We start from the raw sequence: 24,535 nt of genomic DNA, 5'->3' as shown, positions 1-24,535 counted from the left end.
AACTAAAAAAAAAGCTCTACTAAACTGTGCACTATGGGTTCAGCACTAAACAGCAGGCAAACAAAGATAGTGGCTGACAGCTTAAGAGCCACATATCTCTTACCAGAAAAAAACAAATTAAATAAAAAAAATAAACAAAACTGGACTGATATTCATCAGTTTGCGCAAAACACAGCTTCTACTGAATATGTAAATAGAAAACTGATTGCTAACACACTCTGTGCAACAACTCTATCAGCAATTTTTTTAACATTAGTATGTCAATGTTGTCTTCACAGCTTGTTCCACTGCACCTAGTCTGGCGTACAGGATGTAGACTGTGGGGATAAAGCCCGTCATTGGCTGCCTATTTCAGATGACAACATGTTTCCTTCGCATACCATTTTCATAATCCACTTTATGAGACTATTCTCGCACAGCTGCATCTATCTCCACACTTTGTTTTACATCTATACGTGAAACAAGCTGAGCTACAAACCTCCATGCTTCAGCATATTTTATTTTTTATGTGCCATTATCTCTTTGGAGAGATTTAGCTATTTTAATGCCGGGGCTTGTCTTTTCCACCACAAAAACCTCACTACATCCTGAGCTTAGTGTCACCCAAAACCGTACAGTGATTGGTTTAAAGAAATACAAATAACTTAAAGGGTCTAGCTATGTGAGACTACACTGAGCCAAAGTGGTGAATTTTTTTTTTTTTTTAAATAAATAAAAGTAAGTGACCCTTATGTCCTCAGAATGGCTAAAATCCTGGCTATAGTTTAGAATTTCAGCATTAACCATTGATTATACATTTTAGTTTAACTGTTAGACTGCTGTTAACAGTTGAACAAAGCAAGCAATTTTAAGGTATAAAACATTAGGTTCAGAGAAATTGTGTGGGATTTTTCTACTGTTTTATGATATTATTTTTACTACTATTATTATTGTTTTTACTATTAAATTGTGCCTTAAACTATATCTTATGTCATGTTCTATCCCATCCTGTATTAATATGTCACTTTTTTTTGCAACTTTTCACTATAACTCATTTTTATTTATTCATATTTTATTTTTACTTCTCTATTTATCAGTACTTATTTTTGTCTTTGTGATGCTGGAACATCTGAATTGGAAATTGATCAAAAACAGCTTATCTTATCTAATTTTATCTTGTCTTATCATATTCTCTAAAGACCAAACAATCCATGCAAAAATAAAACATTTTAGTCAATAATCATTCAAGTAAAAATGTGAGTTTGTGACATTCTGACATTTATACACTAAACAATACATCTACAGGAAGCCATCACATGTAGGAAGAGCCAGATAAATGAAATGTGTCACTGGGTTCAAGGTCATAATTTGAGCATTTTCTTGTTTTCTGTTATTGAAAATTTGTCATATTGAATTCCTGTGTGAGCCCATACTCTACTATCAACCCTGAAGCTGTTTGTTGACAACTGAAGATTCCCCATTTATAGTGTCTCATTTAAAGATCTACAGGTTTAACTTCCCATGAAAAACTAAAACTCAACAGATGGGGTTGACGCAGCCGAGCTTTTGTCCCTTTAACTTACATCTTCCACCGACATCAAGGACAACATGTACATCTGCGGTCCATTTACAAGGCATCATCAACCTCACACAGCCCTGGCATGTAGCTGGCTCTTTTTTATAAGTAGGATAACGGCAATACAATCTAGCAGAAGGGGAATGAGAGCCACAATAACATGTCGATAATATTTAAGAGGGTTTGGAAATCCTCAAGAGGGACAAATCCCTCTTTTAGTGCACACCAGGACACGAGAGACAACAAAGTCAGAGCAGGGGGGGGTGAGGTATTTTTTCCCCTCAGTTTTGTTCTCATCCTGATCAGACAACATAATGGCCTTGTTCTCTTTCCTCTGAATCAGGCTCATCCCTCTATTTGTTTATTCATCAATCTCTCCGTCCTGCTATCCAGTCCCGAACCGCCCACAATGTTTTATCCACGTGAAAATCGCTTCTCATCTGGCCGCTTTGCCTTTCTCTTTTTCTCACTATAATCTACAGGGCTTATAGGAGGACTTAAGACAACAAAGATATATATATTCAGAAAATATTCAGGTCAGATGAGCTACAATAACAATAAGAGTGTGGCTTTTACATCATGCATGTCCTCTGTGGCTCCTGACAGTCGTGCAGAGGTCATCCTGACTTTTGTTCGACTTTTTTTGTCAAGTAGCTCCTTTTTTGCAGCCAGGAAAATCAAATGAATATACCAGCCTTCCATTTATGTAGGTGTCTGTATATTGGTGAAATAATACCCCACTATTGTACATTATTAACATTGGAAATCATTTTTTCATTTCATTTCATGATGAGTCATCCTTTTTTGTAAAAATTTGCCTACCCCAAATCAGCCAAACTAGTTTTTATATCATTAAGAAACAATCTAAATATAACGAGTTATTATCAGCAACATTGCAGTATGGTTAAAATATTTTAGAAAAGACCTAATCAAAATCTGTCCAAGCTTTTTGACAGTTTTCCACAGTCTTTGCTACAGACATGATGTTTAGCACTCAGACAGTAGTGAAATTACTTTGTGGTCAAACTGGTGAATTATCACGCATAGAGATTTGTCTCATAATTATAAATACTAATAGCAGTCAACAAGGTGACTGATTTTATTATTAATTATTATGGTATATTTTAAATCTCTTAAAATAAAATAGCAGTGATCGGCTACATTTCATCTTTACTTATTGTATTTTGCCGCTTGGCCTGAAGCATTACAGAAGGGTCAGCTGTTGTTGTTGTTGTTGTTGTTGTTGTTGGGAAGAGATTGTGGTTGAGATTAGTCACATGAGGCCACTCAACTGAGGAGTCTGCAGTTGGGTTTTTGCAACAAAACCTTGTTGTTACATTTAGATAAAAAAAATCATAAATGTCTCCAACTCTCCGATTGAGTGGTAAAACGGGGTCTGAAAGGCAGCGGTGTATTGTTAGAAAACATGTGATGTGTAGCTATAAAACATGACTCTGAATGCCACAAACATGGTTGGAAAAGCAGCAGTGTGCCGCTAAAAACCACCAAGCTTTGGGTGCCATAAAGGCAAAACCATTCATTTAAGTCACCTTTTGAAAACTAGAATACACAAGTGAAGGAAGAAGCACTATCTAAAAATCCAACTCGGCTACCATAGTTCTTTATGTATGTGTGTTTTTACCTCAATGACTTTGCGAGCCTCACGGTAACGGCCTGTCTGCAGGAATGCGAAGAACAGATCATACAACATGGTCATCTCTCCTCGCTCCCGGCTCGTAACGTCCATGGCTGAGGAGAAAGACGGAGAAGCAGACAGACAGAGAGACAGATGGGGTTAACAGAGCAGAGAAAGGATGCGAATAAAAATGCGTGCAAGGTGAACAAACCCACTGCACACTTCATCTTTTCGTTCTGATTCCATTATTTGGCACAATGTCCCAGGCACAAAGCAGCCGTATCAAGTCTGCTCTCAAACAAACACACGCAGGTCCCGAATGAAAGCCTAAGCTCTCATGGTAAACTTGCTAAAGCGCTCGGCTCAGCGTTACGTACTATCTCTGTCCAGCAGCTTCAGGACAGGTACCACGCACGCACGCGCACACACGCACACACACACACACACACACACACACACACACACACACACACACACACACACACACACACACACACACACACACACACACACACACACACAAACTGCAAACTCAAAGTTATCCAAATGGACCTGCATATTCAGCGAAGCAGAAGAAGGAAGTTTAATCCCTCTCCCTTTACTTGCCTTCATCTGAAGTCAACAGAAAGAACTTAAATCGTTAAGGAACTCATTTATGACCTAAATCTAAATGTAGACACATTTGTAGCCTGATCAGGTGGACTAAATTTGAGTTGCATTTTTGGGTTAAAAATCCCAATTTGAGGCTTTAGCATAAGGCTTAACTACATCAGTTCATTATTAACGCTAATTTATTCACATTTCCTCCTCCACATTCCTGTAGATTTTATCATGACAGAGACCTCCAGGTTAAAAGCACGCACTGTACAATGACCTTTTTTGTTTCAAAGTAGTTGAGTGGTTGCTATGGTAGCCAGGACCTCACAAAACCCCCATTTTATTTTTTTGTTGATGCTTGAACTCAAACCGGGGTCAGACATGTGAATCAAGATCTTTTGACGAGGCATGTTTTTTGGAGTGTTTTGGAGCGCTGAAGGCCAGTCTGTTGGAAGTCGGCAGGTTTTGATGGTTCCAGTACGTTTCTGCTTTTATTTATGATGGTGTTATTTTATTTTAAGGTGACTATAATAGCATGGGTTGATAGGAGCGGGGCGAGGCATGGCGCAGCACTCAGCATATACTCACACAGCTGTCAGGTCGTGTGTGACTCAAGGTTTTTGTCACCCCTCTCTCCTGCTTTAAATACATGAGTGGGAGACATTTGCTATTTCTATATCCACTGGTTAGCTGGCACTGGTTTACATGCTGGCCTTTGTAACACAATCGTTGTAAAGTAATTTTGTTTTTGAGGGTGCAGCGCCCAACTCTGAGGGTCCGCCACCTTTTGGGGGGGGTCAGAGATGAGGGCGGGAGGGAAGGGTGGATGAGGGTGTGGGTGAAAGGGGATGGAAGGAGGTGGAGAGGTGCTCTGCTGCACAGTTTCAACCTTTACACACTCCAGAGCCACTTGCCCCGGCGCCACATTGAACTTGACCTGCTCACCGTGCTGCTGTCAACATACAGGGAAACCGTTCAAAACGTGATCATCAGACGTGCTTCACCGCGACCCTGGTCTGAACCTTTCTCACTCTCCGGTCCTCTTACACACTCTTGGAATTGTTGCCACTTGTTACGTGCAGGCTTAATGCAAACTGAGCGGGCACTTTGGATTAGCTTTGCTCCACACAGAAATGGATGATAAAAGGTTTTTGAGACAAACACGGGAAACACAAAGTATGGAAAAATATTAGAATGTGTCCACGGGAAGAGGTGAAAGTGTGCACTGCCATTATGAACTTTAATGATGCCATCTGGACATATCAAGCCTTCAACAAAGTGTGATGCTTGTGCAAACTTTAAATAAATCATGCCCTTCAGCGTATGCAGGTGGCCGCTGGGTTTAAGGGCTCATTTATGCTAAACATTAGATGTTTTGTCCGTACTCTGAGTTAATTTTGTTTGTATGTGTGCACCTTTTCTGAAAGCTTAAGTATACAGACAAAATGAAGCAGTATCACTGGAAAACATAGTGGTGTAAATAAACCTTAAGGTGCTGACCGTGAACTCCAACAACCCCTGTTAAGATCCAACTGGTGACCTTTGTTGCCTAGCCCTTCTGTGATCATGTCATTTCCTGACATCTCTCTACTGTTAAATTTCTAATTGAAGAAATCTGAAAAATCTTGAGCCTTTTTCATACAGAGATTTGTGGCAATGCCTCAGCAAAGACTCTTCATTGTGCCAGCTTTACCTTTTTACCAGAACAAAACAACGCAGTCATAATGCCTCTGTGATGTGTGATTTTAGAAAGCATGCCAACGTTCCAGAAGCAAAAGAGGTGTGACAGCCGTGACGTGTAATGACGTCTCCCAAATTTTCATTTTCGGTTGCTTCCTGCAGTGCATGACACACTGCCAGAGATGAGGAAACAAAATTTTGAACTGAGCCATGTTGGTTTGATGAAAGCTGATCTTTCAGAATGATACCGACCGCTTGGCTGTGATCGTCCACATCGTCAATCGGAAAGGCTGGCGGTTCAATCCCCCTCTCATCCAGTCAACATGTCAAAGCATCCTTGGGTAAGATACAGAACCCCAAATTGCTTGTAATGGCTGTTCCATCGGTGTGTGAGTACGTGAGTGTTTCAAAACTGAGTGGCAGGTGGCACCTTGTTTGGTAGCCTCGGCCAGCAGTGTATAAATATGTGTGTGTCCTATACAAGTCTATTTACTTAACACATCATCAAAACATCACAGCTGTCCCGCCCTGACCACTGTCCATCTTATACATGCATTGAGTCGGTGCTCAAACCACCTCTGCTGCCGGTTTAGAGGCAAAACAACTCTGTCCCTCTATTCTACGATTGTATTTTTTATGCAGAGCGGTGAAGCTGAATGGTGGTTCTGTGTTTGCATTATACATTCCTGCCTCTAACACGAAGTGTTTAAAGAGCCTACAGTTTAATAAAATTAATGAGGGTATTGTGGGGATCCTGTTAGCCATACTATTTAGGATTGACTGAAACATTATGGTGTAGTCTATAAAAAATCCTAAAATAGAGAAAAATACCCATGCCATGTTTCTGGATTTCAAAGTGACATCTTCATGTTGCTTTTTTTGCAAAGGTTTCTCCTCTAGAATTACATTAATTTGGTTAAATCAGCAAACCTGAGATGCTGGAACCTGCTAAGACATTACATTTTAATTCCTTTTTGTTGTGTGTTAAACTCCTGAAGTTAATAATCAAAAGTGTCAATTAATGTTGGGTTGATTTTAGGCCCAGATTGATGGATCACAAAGAGATGACAGTAAAAAATGTGTAACCTTTCTGCAGCAGTTCGGTGTCTCCTTTCTCCACCAGAAGCACAAGGATGTCGTGGATGCAAGGCAGCTGGTTGTAGAGCTTCTGACACTCCATTGCTGCGTCTAGAGCTCCGGACAGGTCGTCACTGCAGGCACGTGACCACACAGACACACACACACACAAACACACAGAGAGAAAGAGCGAGTTAGACGTCAGGTCTGTCCAATCAGTCATGTAGAGGATTGTGTCTGCAGAAAACAGAGAGTGTATCATGGGGTGTTAACCCTCTGACCTCCTATTGAAGCACTGTGACCCTCTGCAACAATACAGGCCTTTGAATTCATGACAGCACAACTGCAGGTGATGAAGCCTTTTGGCCCCAATACATCATTTTCACACAATCAGGCACGCTCTCACACACCTGTCGGCGAGGGGCTAATGTCTCCCTGGACAGGCTTTTAGAGGAGAAGCAATGCAACAGACAAAAGGACTCGACTGATCTTTACCCTCTCGGCTCAGCTCCTTTTGCACCTTCCAACTTCTCTTGCTTTCTCCTCCTTTGTCCTCTCCAACCCTCTTTAACCTCCCTTCATGTCCTCTCCTCTCATTTCCCTTTTCCTCCTGATCCTCTTTCCTCCCTTCCTTCTCTTTTTCCCCACACCATGCTCCTTTTGATTTCATGCTGTCAGCTCTCTCTCCCCATCCGATGACCTCGCCCCCCAGCTGAGCAATTTAGCCGAAATATGGCAACAACATTAGAGACCCCCACCACCACCAGCACGCTCCCTTCATCTCATGTCATCCTTCTCTTGCACAATCCATCCTCCCTCGCTTGGCCCGTCCCTCCCGAACAAACAAAAGAGCGCGCAGGCAGAGGATGAGTGCGCCTGATGGAGTGATAACGAAAAAAGTAGAGAGATGGAGACGGCGAAAGGAAGCAAGAGAAGCTGAGAGAAGAAGGGGGAGGGAGAGAGACCACTTCAATCCCCTCTATTGTGACAGCGCTGCCATCAATCTGTTGATTGGGTAATTACCATGTCAATCACGCAGAGGTCAAAGCAGACGGGGCACCTATGGGGGGGAGGCAGTCAGCGAATGAGAAACAGACAGATGGACAGAGCGTGAGAGATTGAGAGCGAACAGGTATAATTTCTGAAGTGTTTTCTCCTCTAATCAATTAGACAAGTGGGTAAGAGAAATATGCCCAAAAAGACCAACAGTCCGTAAAAAAAAAAAAAAAAACAGGAAATGGTATGACCTTGAGTTCAGCTTTGGTGAGGCCGCAGCCAAAGAGAGCGATGGTGGGGAGGAGGAATGGAGTGATTAGGGTTGGAAGGTAAAGAGGTCCGCTAATTGAAATGAAGAGGGACAACATTATTCAGTAGCGCCAGTCAAGAGGCTGTTCAACTGCACAACAGTCTGATTGAACGACACAGATGAGAGACTAAGAGATTTTTGAAAACGGGAGAAAGAGTGCGGAGACAGAAGGACAGGAGCGGGTGCAGTCCTGGGTGTGTAATTTACCCAAAAATGAGACAAGGACAAGAAAAAAAGTGTAGAAAGATGTTTAGAATTAACAGTTACTTTAACTGTTGTGGTGCAATGCGGCTTTTTACACTGTAGCCATTTTGTGTAGCGAGACGTGTTGGTGGATGTCGCAAAACTCTCTCCGTTTCATCCCATCTATCTGTCCACCTCATTCTATCCTCCATCACACTACTTATAATCCCTCTATCCTAATGAGACATCTTAAAAAAACACCCCATCACTCTTGGCAAAAAAAGAAGGGTCTGGTGTTGCAATTACACCCCCTCAGCCTTCCTCCCCTCTCCCCCGCTCTCCGCCCACCGATCCACCCCAAAAAAGAGCTAAGGATGTTGAAAGATGGATAATTTCCCCTAGGTACAATTTAACTGTCACTTTGCGTTGCCATTTACTGCAGCACACAGCCCTGTTAATGTCCTCAACTTTGCATGTCAGCCACTTTCCAGCCAATTAAGCCCTGAAAAAAAAATAAAAAAAGGAGCGCTTTGCTCAGTGGAAACCTGAAGGATTAGACAAGGAAGCTCATTTTGCCTCATCTCACTCCCCCCCTCCTTATTTTCTCCCTCTCTGTCCCTCTCTTTTGTTCGGAGGAGATCGGCAGGCCTGTTATCAAGCCACTGTCCTTGCGTGGGGGAGGCTGAGGTGTCTGTGTCTCGATACGCAAATGAGACTGCGATTATGACACCACTAGCCCACTGTTTCCTATGCTGAAGAATAGCACTTACTAATGTGTATGTCATTCACACAGGTGACTGCTTACATGATGCAGTTATTCAAAATCTACATCTGTATCTGTGTGTGTGTGTGTGTGTGTGTGTGTTGCAAAGCTGCATTTATTTTTTGAGCAACTTAAACCCTTTTTCAACCGGACAAAAACCTACTAACACTTCTGGCATTTGTATTTCATGGCAAAGATTACAATCTGCATTTATTCCAGAGACAAATGACTATGCAGTAGTCAGAAGTCTTTTTCAGCCCCGATCAGCGATCAATCAGCCACGATGGAAACACAACGTCAAGGTACTTTTGTCGCCTCTTTTATGCAGTGATGTTTAGTTTAGCTTTTTAGTTTGGTCATTTTTACAAATTTTAAAACTCAAATACACAAATAGAAAAGTAGTAATTTCATGTTTCAAAACGCTTTTGGCCAGGATAATCGTGACAAGTGTTTTCATTACATCCCATGTCTCGAGGGTTCGTCACTATGAGTGATATCGCTCACTTTACAATAGTTTATCTGGCTGGAGTTGACAGTATTGTTTCTTTCAACATCTTTCTTTTCCCTTTACAAATATCTTTTATTATTCTTATCCATTTACTTGTATGTTTCACTTCAGAGTGGTTCTATTTATCCACCAATGACATCCCGTTTTCTTTTCAGCTCTTTTTATGTGATTGTTTTTCTTTGAAACGGTGCTTATCAGCAATGGGATGCCCTCCTCTCACTTAAGGCCTCACCAAAATTCTATGTACACACAATAGAAGACAGTAAAAAAGAGTGGAAGTGAATGAGGTAGCCACTCATCTCCCATCATCTCTCTATCCCCCCTCCCAACCCCTTTTCTTCCATCGCCACCCTCTCTGTCTTATCACACATGTCTTGCCAGCTCTTCACTTTGTTGGACTCATTAGCATTTCCTGTCGCTAATCACTTCCATGAGGATGTGGCAATCTGTGCTAGTGTAGTAGCAGGTTAGTGCACACAACACTGAGTGGACGAGCATGAAGGCTAACAGGGCGGTGCATATGATGGGCTGTCAAGGGCTAATCTGCCGGAGAAGTGTTCATTAAGTCATTAGCGCTGACGCAGCGATGAGACGGGTGCAGGCGGGAGTGATGCCTGCTTTGTCCTCTTTTATCGCTTCCCTCCGTCCCTCCTCCCCCACTGACTGTCTGTTTGTCCCTTGACTGACGGAATGAAGAGGTGGAGACGATCGGACGAAGATAAAAGATGAAAAGAAAAAGAGGAAAAGAGAGAGAGAAGATAAATTCAACTGGAGCGCAAAAGTCAAGTGTTGTGGTACTCAAATCTGCCCCGAGGCTTGGCTGAACCACCACTGGAACTACATGTTAAATTCACTTTACATTCCTAAACATTTCACACTTTGTGTCCATCTTCAAAAGAGACACTTTTATGGAAAAAAAAAAAGTTCCCAAAAGCATTTTATGAATGAGGGGTTGATGATGAAACTAAGAGTATCGCAACCTAAAGGCTATTCATTGCCTAAAACTGTAAATGTTCAGTGTGAGCCACAATTTGTCAAAACCTCCAGACAAGTGAAGCCATTTTAGCAGCACAAAGAGAAATTATCTCGTGTTGTGCATTATCTGATCAGCTCTTGTAATCGGCCGTCAAACTACTGAGAATGATTATCTGCCAATAATGATTGGTTAGCGATTAATCAGAGCACCCTATGCAATCACAACATAACTTGTGCTGCGTCCCATTCAAAGTCGGAGGTCAATATAGTCTGAGCTCCTACAAGACAAAGTACAATGGAACGCCACTCGAATTTGGGAGTTCCTACTCAACAAGGAACAAGGAACACATTGTAAATGGTAAAAAATCAACTAAAAGGTAACATCAAGTATATTTGCATGTATTTTATTAAAATAATACATCTTCTATCATATAGTAGAACCCATTCTGCATGTAAATTGATGTCAAAATTTGAGTAATTAGTATTTTAATAGTAGTATTTGTACGTACTTATTTCTAATATTAGTGTTAAATATTAATATATTATTAAAATATAAGGAGGTGGCCCTGCTGACGGGGAAATTGGCTATGGACTAGCCACAGAAACATCCATTCGTCACTGTCTGTCATGTCTTTTGTTACGTTTGGTGTTGTGCACTTAGAACACTTGGAAGTTGTAAATTTCAACTGGGAAATTCCTCTGATTTTGAATGGAAGCAGCATTAATGCGAACTTTGTTAGCTGCTATTTCTGGCTACCGACTGGTAACAGCTAACCATAACTTTGTTGTTTGTTGTTCATAATATAGAATTATCAAAGAAACAATAGGGTGCAACCCTCAAAGCGTCAGTTGTGAGTTTACAGTATCCTGATGGTTCCCCGGCAAAGATCTCTATTTGTCCGAAATATATTTTATATTGTTCCCAGGATGCAAGCTGCTACTAGCCACCTCATCACACAACAGTGAGATCACAGAGATCATTTGTCAAACACTCATTGTAATCTTCATGTACTTGCTTATGAATCCAAGTTTGTGGCCGATAGTCTAAAGCACTGCTTTTTAGCCTGTGCAAACACAACACAGGAAAACATCCTCAACTGCCATCGGTGAATTTCATCTTATTTTCTGATAAGCAAACTGGAGTCAACAAGGCAAATATCGGCCGATACCGAAGTTTGGGGCTAATAAGTCAGTGCACACCTGGAGGAGGCTAAAATACAAGTTAATACAGAGAAAGTAAATGAGGAGAAATATGTTTTTCTTTAGTGTTTAGAGAAGCTAAACTACCCAAAAAAACAGTCTACCTTATGCTCAGGTGAAGTGGACCACAAACTAATTTTATCTGGACATCAGGCTCTATCTTTAATTTGTTGACTACTTCCTAGCCAGCTAAAACACCAGCCATTAGCTTAGCTTGTTCACTGGTGTTCATTAGTGTGTGTTCACTGCAGTATCATTTGGAGGAAGTACAACTGGCACTTGATTTGTGAACAGGGCTGCGGTAAGCTGTTGTGTGTGAATGTGTATGTATGTGTGTGTGTATGTGTGTGTGTTTTGGCTGCTGTTGATGACCCAGGAGTAAATTAGCCTGCTAATCTCACAGAGGCAGTGATTAACGAGTGAACCTGGAAACTCTTGTTGGTGCCAGAGACCAGACTTACAGCAAAACAAACAGCGGCAGGGGAGCGCCGGTGTGTGTGAGCAGTCTGAGTGTGTGTGTGTGCACGAGCTTCACATGCAGAAGCTCTACCTCTGCTGCAGCATGTACACTAGAGGTAAACAGTGTGTGTGAAAGCATGTGCAGGGCGTGTGTGTGTGTGTGTGTGCAGCCCATAACAGCGCACTGCGTGGCTGTGGTAAATCCAGCAATTAGTGCTCTGTACATAATTAACATGCTAATGAGTTGATCTACTTAAAAGCCGCTCCGACAAATAGAACACACACATACGCTGTGTAACACACGGAATAGAGTTGAGGGGTGGGGCAATACCAGTGACCCCAGTGTTTGGTAACAATCATTTGCATATTTGCATTATGGGAAGAAGCATCGATGGCCATCTCTCACCCACACACACACACACAAACACACACACACACACAATTACACCTTGGAGTATAGCAGTGGGTGTTTCAGGAGATCAGGGGGTGGGGGCTCATGGGAGAGGTTGCAGCTGGCGAATCCTCTAACAAACAAACCTGGCTCTAACAACCACACTTACACACACGCACACACACATAAATGAGCAATTTCCACATCCTCTCTCTGTCTGAATCGCTGACCCAGAATGTAACCTCGGCTATGATCATAGGGAGGGATGAGTGACTCATTGAGACACACATACATACACACACCTGGCAACTGGATTTGGCAGATGAAGACGCAAATCTGAAAACAAAAGTGAGCTGGCTGACTGCTGATCATAGAACTTCAGCCATAGAAATAAAACATACCATGACACAAATAATGGTTTAGCCTTAAATCTGTGTGGACAAGTGTTTGTGATTTACAAAGTGGGCAGAGTTACCTTTCCAGGTAGGCAGTAACAAGGGGTGCGCAGAGTATAGCAGTGGGCTTGGTCAATCCCAGGGTGAAGATGGTGTCCTGCAGGCGTCGGATGGTGTCGGGGCCGCCTTTAGGCCCCACGGCGTTAAGCACTTGGCAGAGCGCAGTGACATTTGTGTAACTTAACACCACCCCCTTCTCCTTCATCTCCTTCAGTATGTCCAACGCCTCTGTCATGGCGGAGAGAAAATAAAGAAACATAACTCTCAACATGCGTGATGCTTGGTTGACACTCTCGATCAAAGAAAGTGACTGTGAGGGCGATTTAGAGGTAAAAGATGAATGAAAAGAACAAAAGACGAGGAGAAAGGGAGATAACGCAGCGAGATGAAGGGAGAGGAAGTGAGAGGTGGGCAGAGCTTGGCTGCGAGAAGAGTAGGGTGTGTGAATATGATAAAAGGCCCCTTTAGCTAATTCCATGTGGGGAAAACAAACCCATATTAAAACAGCATTTTGTGCCCAGCGGGGATGCAAATCCAACCCCGTATAATGCCAACTCTGCGCTAATTGCTACTTGCGGTTTTCTAAACGAGACTACAATTACCGGACCCCTACAATGGAGGCCGGCTTTTTGCCGTGGCCATGTGGAAAGCACTTGGGGGGCTAAATTATAGGTATGTGGCGACAAGGGCCCGCCGTGGCCCCAGTGAGACCTCGATAAGCGGGCTGAGGGGTGGATCAGTTTGGTCAAGTCCAGCCGGTAATGGAGGGCTTTTTACCGGGCCACGCGCCCATCTGGCCAACACTAGGGGCTAAATGGTGAAAAAGGGAGCGTGTGTGTATATGTGGTGTATCAGGGTAAGGTAATTAAGATGTGTTTACTGTCTATTTAGACAGCTGCTAATGGGCTGACAGCGATACAGCCGCTCTCCACCACAGATACTAATCTATACAGCGTGACCAAGTGGAGGGGCGGAGATGGAGAGATGCAGAGACACAGAATATATTTGAATAATGCGTGTTTAGCCAGTCCTCCGACTGCAGGGCAATATGGGCGCCTTGCTTTAAATTCACCCAAAAAAATATCTCCTTGCGTTGAAAAAAGATTGTAGAAAATGCAGAAAAGCAAATAAAGTTAAAGTGAACAAATGTGGGTCTAATGATGCTAACACCTACAGAGTTGGTAATATAACAAAACCCCTCAAAACAGGAGCGTCACTCTCCACTGGGAACACACTCACAGACACACACACTTGTGGGCTGAGGGACAGGGCCACTGGTGAGTGCTTTGGCATCCTAATTTCAGTCTGTCTCTCCATCTCTCCACCTCTCTGTGCCAGTTGTTATGGCGATGGGAACCAAAGGCTGTCACGGATTTAATGGGACGGGGGAAAATAGAGGCAGGAGGGGTGGAGGCGACATGGCTAAACAGGGGAGAGGGGGGAGTTAAAGGGAGGAAAATAAGAGAGGGGTGAAGCTTGTCAGAGGGATAAGTTTGGTTTGCTGGATGAGGGTTTGACAGGAGCGGAAAGGAAAAAAAAAACAAAGTTACTGGTTCTCTGTCACTAGTGTGAAGATGTATCACATTTTTATCACCAGCGCAGTTTGAATTTCTGCAATAAACACGTCTGGACATTCAGAAAATGGCTCCTTTGTAGTTTTCAGTTTCTTAAGTTCTCCCCTTTTCCTCTGCTGTGATGTACTCTAGATGATCAACGTCTTGGCATTTCAGATAAAAACTACGACTTGTGCAAAACATACTTGCCGATACGCTAACCTTCCCGTTTCACTTTTCATACCATTTTTTCCTTTTCATTATCAAAATCTGTTTCTGGCACTGAACTGCGTGTTTAAAGGCCAAGGACTCAAAGTGTATGGTTTCCTTCCTGTTGGCGCTTCCTCCTCTCTTGCTCCCTCTCCAACCCTCTGGGGCCAGAGAAGAGCACCTGTCGACCGACACGAGTCAAACATGACTGCTGGTCTCCTCTTCTCTCTGCAGACTGTCTTATGCATGCACAAGTCTGACGCCCTAAGTAAGGGTTTGAGGGATGCTTAAGTGATTGGGGGGGTCGGATTGCCCTCCCTCGCTGCGGTGGGGTACCCAGCTGTCCTCCAGAAACCATGAGCTTACCTTTCCGACTTGCTTAGGCATCCAGCCACCAGCCTTCAGCCTCCTCCTGGTACTCTGCCGGAGTACCGTGCCATGAAACACAAAAACTATCAATATTAAATGTATTAAACATAAAAATGCTGACCCAGTGTACTCATCATTTTGTTATTTTAATTCTTTAAAAGTTATAGAAAAAACAACAAAAACCAAATCTCCGAATCTCTCCAAATTTCTCTCGAAACCCCCCTGAGACTACAAGACCCCTAGGTTCTTGTTTGGGGGACACAGTTTGATTACATTTAAGCTACCGAAAGTGAAAGTATTGAAATGGACCACATTTATTCTGCTAAATGGCCTTCTCTGTCCTTCCGCAGACTCTTGCATTGGTTGGTTTTTATTATAAGTGTCTACCTGAGTTGGTTCCTTCTTAATTGTGTACATACAAAACCAAAATCAATACGGCCTTCGCTCTAATAGTATTCTCTTCATGTTGGTCCCCAAGGTTCACACAGAACTTGGCAAAAAAGCTTTTCAATTTGCCGTCCCCTCTACTTAGAATAATCTAGAGAGGGACTCAGAACTGTCTGAACTGATCACTATAGGGGAATTTAAGTCACTTTTAAAAGATCAAGAAAATAGCACAATGTTGCACTATCACTACCACAGATGAGATAAATGCCCAATCTTTGGAAAAGTCTCCCAACTTTTATTACATGTGGCCAGAACAGAGACGAGAAAAAGAGCAACAGAGGATGTCCTGTTCGAAGATGGTAATATCATGGACAATTTCCCCGTGGTCCCAAAACAGAGCGCTTCTAGGAGCCTGTCAGAGGAGTGCATGTCTGAGTATGTGACTGGGAAAAGGAATGAAGTAATACCTGTCTCTCACCAAAGCTGTTATTTAGGTGCCCTCACAGTGGGGTTGTCTTATTGATGAGGTCCCCTTATATTTGAGCCAATAACAGAGATAAGAGACTCAAAAACTAAACTGGAAAGCAGAAAAGTATCTCTTTTAATTAAAACGACAACCAGCTTCTAATATAAAATCAATAAAATGCAATGAAAGTCAACCTGCTCACAGATGGTGGTATCAGCATTTAACAATTGCCCTATAATGACCTGACTTGTAAATCTGTGCTGTTTATCAGTTCATATGCAACTTATTTCTTGCTCTCTGACTCTCTGTGTCTCTCTCCATGTCTCCCTCCCTCCCTCCTTCTATCCATACCTCTCTCCATCACTCTGTGACAGACCCGCTAATCACTGAGACCAATGGCTTGGAGTTGATCCGCCCAAATGGAGCTCCACAAGCTAACATCCCTCCGTCCAACGTCCAACCCCCGCCTCCCCTCATTCCCCCTCCATCTCTCCCTTTATCCGTCCGTTTAGCCAGTATGCATATCCATCAGCTCAGCCGAGCATCGTGGCCAGCAAAGCGAGCCAGACCACACACACCCACACACACATCAAGAGACGGGGAGGCAGACAGGCCAGGTAAACAAACATCACACAGCCCAATGGTTCATCTAATGTTCCATGACTTGACTGCTAGTGACACACACACACACACACACACACACACACACACACACACACACACACACACACACAGACACACACACACACACACACACACACACACACACACACACACACAGACACACACACAGCACCAAAGATGAGTCCTGGACCACCTAAAGCCAGAACAAGTTGTGTTTACCAAAGTGGGAGGATGGACAGATGGAGGCAGAGGGGCAAGGGCAGGTCAAAGAGACGCCCGGTGATAGAGGAGAGGTGTATTTTAAAAAATGAAGGGAGACAAGTGGAGGTAGAGGGAGGTAAATGGGGTGTTCAGGCCTGTGTTGATACATGTGGCAGGTTCACTGGGTCAGGATCCATAGATTAAAGGATGTACTCATTCTAGTATGGGATATACTATGGCTGGGCAATGTCAGAAGTTTAACTTTACAATATTTTGGACCAAATACCTCAATATCAATCTTGCAGCAATATTGAAAGGCTGACTATTATTGCTTTTCTAAAATATTTACAGAATAAAATTTCTGATAAAAAATGTCATTAATGTGAATATAATAACAGTGTTAAGTATTATGTTTTTTATAGGAATTATTAATATTACAAATACACATTAAACTATTGGTAACCTAATAGAATACTGAAGTCAATTGCTTTTTCAGTCAACTAGATACATTTTGCTGCAATAAAAATCATGCTGACAAAATTTTCCTTTGAGGATATAATTTTCAATAGGACATTTTTTTTTAAAAAAATTGTAATGTATTTTTTAAAAGAACACTCCACGTTTTGCAACACATTTAAAATTGCAATAATATTGTATCATGGCTTTAGAGTCATGATAATATTGTATTGTGGGGCTTCTGGTGATTCTCTCCCTTAGTAAGCTCAGAAAATGAAATAACTTGACTAACTAATAAAATGAAAAACAGTAAAGTGATCTAATAATATGCTGTTTGTATCAGCCAGCTTTTTTTTTTAGGTGCAGATTTTATTCTATTTTTTTTTTTTTAAATAGATGTCATTTTAGCAGTTCCCAAATGACCCAAATCTTAATTTAATTTTAAGGGTGTCAAAGCTACATGTTTGTTCGCATGGTTGCCATATGACCAAAAGTAGTTTACAAGAGACATAAGAGACATAAGAGACAATTGAAAACTTAAGAGACAATTGAAAACTCAATTGTTCCGACAACACCTAGGCACTTAACCTGACTCTTCTCCGCTTTGCCCTTTGGGGTAAATTAAGTCAGAAGGTCCAAAACCCAGCACCTAATGATTATCTAGCACTGACAAAGTTGTGTGATGTTGTATGTTGACTGTCATCGTAAGTAGTGATACTGAGATTGTTGAATCTCAGATGCTGAGATCGCTACTGGTTTCAAAAAAAAAAAAGGGGGGAAGAGAGAGGCTGTGCGGCACTTCTTCTGCCACTAGACGGCAATACCTGTGACCAATCACACCTGAAGCACTTTTTGCACTTACTAAGGGTTTTTTCCTTAAGTCTAAATTCTTGCTTGTGTTGTACGTCGCTTTGGATAAAAGCGTCTGCTAAATGAAATTGTAGAATTGTAGAATTGTAGAACAACAAAGCAAGTATTCTCTGTAACACTGAAACAAGTCAATCATTGTATTGATTATCTTTGGTATGGATGGCAGCGATGACTTGGATAAATTGTTAATTTAAAGGGATTCCAACATATAACAAGCAGGCGAACTCTGGTGGATGGAACGCAAAAATGTGTCATATGTCATATATACTGTATATATATGTTGTGTCAGATATACAACAAGCGACAACAATATAAAGTGAGTTCATTGATCCATGAGCAAGCCTAAGCAACAGCTGGAAAATAGGTTGGCGGTGCAAGAAGCTTTACTTTAACAGAGAAAGGGAGAGCAGTTTTTCAAAGAAGCGGCACGTCATTAGCCTGCTTGCTAATGCACCGAGCAGGTTACGACATCTCGTTTGGGAAAGCCTGAAGTAATCAGTGGGTTGGTGAGAGAGCAATTAGCAACTAACACGTACATATTATGATTTTGAGGGAAACTTTTTATGATGCACTGTTTTGCACTTTTTTTCTAAACATTTTCTGTTGTTGGATTATGAAGTTTAACTTGATAAAAGTGTGGATGCTTGAGAGTGTTTGTGTAAATACGTTGACTGTGCAGTTGTGTATACTCGTGCATTTTTGTCTCTGTTTTGAATTTCTGGCTAACATGTAGACCATAGGTTGTACAACAGTGTTGGTAATGTTACTGCATCCTAATCATTCAGGAGAAAAAAACAGAAATAAGGAGATGGAAGGTTAGACAGAGGGACTACGTTGGACGAATGTGAAGATCGAGGAAGTAATTTTAAAGAATTGCAAAAGAGTAATGGTGGAAGGAGGGTAAGATAAGGATAAAGTCAAAAGGAAGTGAGGTGAAAACAAAGTTGTCTGGTGAGGTGGGAGGCTTTGAACCAAGGGCAAAAACAACAAAGCCATTAGAGAGGCTGAGAAATAAAGAAAGATGCCAGGAGACATGATCTTCAGCCGGGCCTGGTGTGTGCTGGGAGCCGGGCGGACCAGCGTCTGGGTGGGGACAGGCTAACATCAAGGTTAGCCATGTGTGCTAATGTGGCTGACAAGCGTCCCCTCCATATGCACACTCTGGCTAATGGCAAATGCGTTTGCGCTGCCTATACACACCCCAACACACACACACACAGATGAACACACCAACCTCCATGCCCAGCAAATGCCTTTTGCTCGAATTCACATGCAAATTTGCGTGGTGCAACGTGTGTGTTTGTGTGTGTGCTTGTGTGTGTGAGAGAAATGCTCAAGCACTTCGGCGGACATGATCTGCCATTAGCATCAAGGCGGATTTCAATAATTCTGGAAAAATACACACAGTCCTGTAATTTTCCCCCTCTCTCATTTCTCACTGATGCGGACGTGTGTGCGAGGGGTGGGGGGGTGAGAGAATGACACGTTTCGAGACAGAGCGGGGGAGAGAGGGTCAGGTAGAGAGACACAGATGAAGATGGAGAAAGAGAGAGCGAAGGGGAGGAGAGGAGAGGAGAGGACCGACAAGGGAAACATTTTGCCTGTCATTGTGTGCAAAAAGCAGAGCGACAAAACTGATGGTAATTGGGTCTTCGATGGGCTGAAGGAAACCCACCGTAGCATTCTGAAAATGGCCGGCTAATGTGGTTTGAGGGAGGGAGAAAGACAGATTGTGACAGAGTTGGTGACACACACACACACACCCGCACACACACACACACACACACACACACACACACACACACACACACACACACACACACACACACACACACACACACACACACACACACACACACACACACACACACACACACACACACACCTGTAGGCTTTTTTACTGTCAGTGGAAAAGTAGTGAGGAACTACGTGCTCATGGGTTTAGTTGACACAGAGTTGTACGTATGTGTGTTGTGTTAAATGTTTTGGTTTTTGATTAAGTTTTTAATGACACCTAAAGGTTTAGTGTGGAAAATTTAGGGGGATTTAGTTGGGTCTAGTGGTGAGAAGAGAAGATTGCAACCAGCTGAATCTCCTCCTGGTTAAAATTCTTTCGGTGTTCATTGTTCAGGAGATTTTTACCAGCAGTCGAATTTTCCACAAGTCTCTTCTTTTTAAAACAGAATCGGTGATTAAACTCGGTAAAAAAAACACTGCATTTTGACGTTACAAATCACTGTTTTCTGATGCTTCTCGTTGCAGAGGGGCAGCGAACAACAGTGGCTGACGTGAAAACATGAATCTAGAGCCAGGATTCAGTTTGTTTGTTACGGTCTACCTTAGAAACATGGCAGTGCAACATGGAAATCTCTGTGGATGAGGACCCGCACTCTATGTAGATTTTAATGCATTAATATGTCTAAATACAAAACTAAACCAACGTTCAATTTTTTCAGTTAAGTACTCACATTATCCCAAACGCTCCAAAAACAATATTCAAACCCAAAAAACTCTGTAATTTCAATCAGGGACACAGTTTGTGTCATTTGGTCATCTTAGGGTGTCAGTGGCATTATATTCCCCTTGCACAAGCCTCATGTATGGGGTGGTCTGCCGGAAGCTGTCATAAATCAACCTTTAGTGCAGTTTTAAGCCACATTTTTACGCTACACTTTTTCGATCTTGGTCATTTTTAACACTATATTTTAACTGGATGACAAATTTTAGTCATCAGACATCAGGATCTTAAGTTTTCAGAACATGTCAACCTTAAGTTATGAGAGTTGAGCACACATTAACAGGTGCTGGACTACCAGTCCCTCTGCAGCAAGTAGAACACAAAGAGAGATCTCTGCGTATAATTCAACTCCCGGTAAAAAAAACTCCTGAACTGTAAACACTGAAAGAAATCCAAACTGGGAAAAAGTGACTGTAATGACTGCATTGCTCAGTCTTTTGTTACTGCTTTGACTGAGAGACCCCAAGCAGCAGAAAATTATATGCCAACGTTAAATAGGGTTAATCACTAATTTAAAAAAATAAGAAAAATAAGAAAAGTAATCTTAAGCTGCAGCCCTAGAGGAACTTACCCTCCACTTTGTCGTTCTTGGAGAAGAGCTTGATCAGATTGATGTATTTACTAGTATCGAACACTGCTGCTGAGTCCTTACGATCTCTAAAGACAGAGAGGGTGAGACAGACAAAATTAATGTATTCCACTCACAGTAATGCAACTCATCTATTGTACGCTCTCCTGTTGGACTTGACTCTGATGAGGTGATGAGTGAAGAAAAGGAAACAAGGGAGGAAGGGAGAGTTTCCTGTGTTTTAGCCAGTCAACAGAGCGGCTGGACCCTGCATTAATGTCTCCCCTAATACCACTCAAGTTAAACTTTAATGGCCTACTACTAGTCGCTGCGCTACCTCATGTGTGCGTCACATATTAGTGTGTACCCTGTTTCACTCACATTTCCCTCTTCAGGTTGAGCGCCTCCTCCACATTGTCGTGGCGACAGCACAGGTTGAGGAGGTACGCATAGGCACCAAGCGTCATCTCCTCCTCGTGCTGCTGCTTCAGCTCAAGGGCGTACTGCAGGTTCTGATCAGACAACAAAGCTCTCAGAAAACAGCAAAACAACAAACAGACAAAGCAACTAATTTCAAGAAAGAGAAAAGGTTTTGTGACACTGAGGCATCCAAACACATCCTACCTCCTCCTGGCAGAGAACATAGATGGCTTGTTTGAGAACAGTGCCCAATGGTTCCTTCTTTGCTTTCAGGTCAGCCAATTTCTTTTCAAGTTCGGGCAAACTAGCCTCAATTCTCTGATGGAGATAAAAAGATGTTAAATAAATGTACATAACCAAATACAGACATACACAAGCTTGTGCATGAGATGTTTGAATAGATAAAATATACATATCATGCATGCACACTCATCTCCACAGAGGAGTTCTGTTGAAGTTATCCAAATTATCCTGCAACATTACACACACCTTAAAATCTAAGACACATCAAACTGAAATCAAATAACTAGTAGTGACGAAGGCCAACTTGGACTTTGCCATGTTTCGCCTGTGTGCCAGCCCAAAAGTTGCACGTGAACATACTGCAAAAACGTTTTCATCAAGTCACATTTTAAATGTCAAGAGACAAATACATTCTTCAATTGGACTACAACCAACATCAAACTGGCATGTACACTGTACACCTGAATGAGAGGAAGTAAGTCACAAGCAAAAAATGACGCAAATATTGACAAATCATTTCTGCTAAAGAGCTCAATGGCTAAAGACAAACAATCTTAGCAATCTTACAACAGCAAACTTTGTTTTTTTCCTTTAAATGCATAGGTCTCCCTTTGTGTCCCCTCTCTAAAGTAGGAGGTTTTTTAGGGTCAGTGAATGCAGCACATGCAAAGCTCTCCTTTTTTTTTTTGCACGGTGGGTAAGTGACCTGTGGATCAGTTCAGGGCTGATCAAATCACATTAATGGAAAAGAGGAGCAGATGCAAACTTTTGGACCTAGAAGAACAGACGGTGAAGTTTCACTTTCAATGGGCCTGCTACTCCGTCTGTGCCAACAGTATGTTCTGTGCTCCGAGAGTGTGAGGGAATGGATAACCAAGTGGTAGGTGTAGTTCAACAAATCCATTAGTGGTGGCAGATGTTTAAACATGGAGGGCAGCCAAAAATCAATGAACGCGTAGGAAATCCTGAAAACATGAAGTTTGTTTAATCTAATGCCCTCTTGATTTCAGTTGTTTGTTTCCTGATTTCCATTTCTCTTCTATTGTATCAGCTCCACTGCCAACTTAACAGGCTGAATTGGCGGACAAAGGCCTACTAGTGCTAACAGTGCGTGACGCACCACAAAAATGGGGGTGACACACGCTCACTGACAGCCCAACTGCTGACTGTCAGCCTAATGAGTCAGGACCCTTTGGGGAAATTACAAGACAAACTGTGGTGATTGATTAGATCTAAATTTTTGCAAATTAAATTCAAATGTGAAGTTAAAGCAAAGTTAAATCAATAAAAACCTTCTTGAAGCTATGCACCAAAAATGTATTATATCGCATCTCAAATTTTTACTCTTCCTTTCAAACTGTCGTACTTACGCGGGGAGCAGCTGCCACAAAGCCAGTGGCACGTCGGTCTTTGGGGTCCAGCAAAGCAACCACATCCTGACACACACAGACACACAGTTTGCAGTTATCATCTACACAAACTATAATAAACGTACAGAAAACAAAAGTAGCACAAAGACATCCTTGTGACTGTGTTGACTCTACTGGTGCCAGTGACTGAATGATCTGAACGTTCTATAATAAGTAATACTAAACTGGTAAAATGTGATGAGAACATTAAAAGACAAGCTCTTTACCTTGATGAGCTCTGGGATGTTGTAAGACTCCAGAAGATTCCTGATGCCTCTGTAGATGTTTACTGAAATGATTATGTTCTGCAGAGAGACAAAGAAGGAGGACATCAGCATCTGGAACTGAACCTGTTGCGTTTTGTTAGAGGTCAATGGTTGAGAGTTTAAGAGGAGCACCACCCAAAATAAGAATCCTAACGTATCATTTCCTTGGCCTAGGAACTATTTATCAATACTTACCAGAGAGGTAAGTCTCAAACATGTGATGTTATCAAGCATAAAGTCTGAAGCTGCTGCACAGACGATGAATGGGAGCCTGATTTTGTGGAGTCACTCAACTTTTTTTTTCTTTTCTTTTCTTTTTTTTTTTTACACCCAAACTATACAAGATACACTTTTTTATCAATTCTAAAAACGTTCCACATTAGACAGGGAAATCATTTTACTGAACTCCAAACGGCCAGTTAAGACGTGACCTTTGACCAAAAGTGTAAAACATGATTTAATCTTCCACAACATGTCTGGATGTCCCAACTCAAACCTTCACTCTTCAGAAATGGAGCGCGGGGAGGAGGTCATGTGTTATGTAGTGTGTGTGTGTGTGTGTATGTGTGTGTGTTGTGAATAATCCAAGTGTGATTACACACTGCAAATCATCTCAGATCAGACCCTGTAAGCTCCTTTAAAGCGGGAAGGTTATGAATGAACTGGATATATAGTATATCAGTGTATGAATGTGTGGTGTATGTGTTTGTTTTAAGTAAACTCGCATTAGAGTTCTGATTCTCTGCCCAAGCCCTATTGGGCTCGACCCAACCAGCCGTGTTCAGGCCAGACTGCGCTGTAGTTTCTCATTATTCCCTCATCCTTGAATTGGGTCGGGTTCTTGCCAATTTATCTTTTTATTATTATTATTATTATTATTATTATTATTATCATTATCTTGCATTTAGGACAGGAGTTTTAAAGTACTGAATCGAGGGAAAGTGAGAAAAAGGTAAAGCAATATATTGTAGATTCGGGGAAAAGAGATATAGTGTGCAAGAGAGAAGACAAAAAATGAGAGAAGGAGAGACAATTAGCACATGTATTTGGGCTTTTTAAATGTGGGTGAACTTGCTTACTATGTCCTCTCACATTGCCAGTATGCAAGAAAGTGCATATTTTTGTATGATAACACACAGAGCTCCTACTAAAACATGTCAGCATAAGAAATTGGCCAATAACCAATATCA

The 24,535-nt window shown here is 41.9% G+C and overlaps 1 protein-coding gene across 1 annotated transcript in view; it reads right to left on the bottom strand.

The window, feature by feature from the left end:
• The window catches only part of lrpprc (leucine-rich pentatricopeptide repeat containing), a 74,407-nt gene that overhangs the window by 28,554 nt on the left and 21,318 nt on the right, over nt 1–24,535 (bottom strand). The window contains exons 18-25 of the mRNA XM_042501937.2: nt 23,307–23,384; nt 23,041–23,106; nt 21,632–21,745; nt 21,389–21,519; nt 21,011–21,096; nt 12,806–13,013; nt 6,555–6,679; nt 3,198–3,304 (exon numbers count right to left, since the gene is read on the bottom strand). Of these exons, the coding sequence (XP_042357871.2) occupies nt 3,198–3,304; nt 6,555–6,679; nt 12,806–13,013; nt 21,011–21,096; nt 21,389–21,519; nt 21,632–21,745; nt 23,041–23,106; nt 23,307–23,384 (915 nt within the window). The remainder of the gene's footprint in view (nt 1–3,197; nt 3,305–6,554; nt 6,680–12,805; nt 13,014–21,010; nt 21,097–21,388; nt 21,520–21,631; nt 21,746–23,040; nt 23,107–23,306; nt 23,385–24,535) is intronic.

This window comes from Plectropomus leopardus, chromosome 13 (genome assembly GCF_026936395.1).
Source record: "Plectropomus leopardus strain MGB_pleo_1.0 chromosome 13, ASM2693639v1, whole genome shotgun sequence".
NCBI lineage: Eukaryota > Metazoa > Chordata > Actinopteri > Perciformes > Serranidae > Plectropomus > Plectropomus leopardus.
This window is presented reverse-complemented; position numbering and strand designations above follow the sequence as displayed.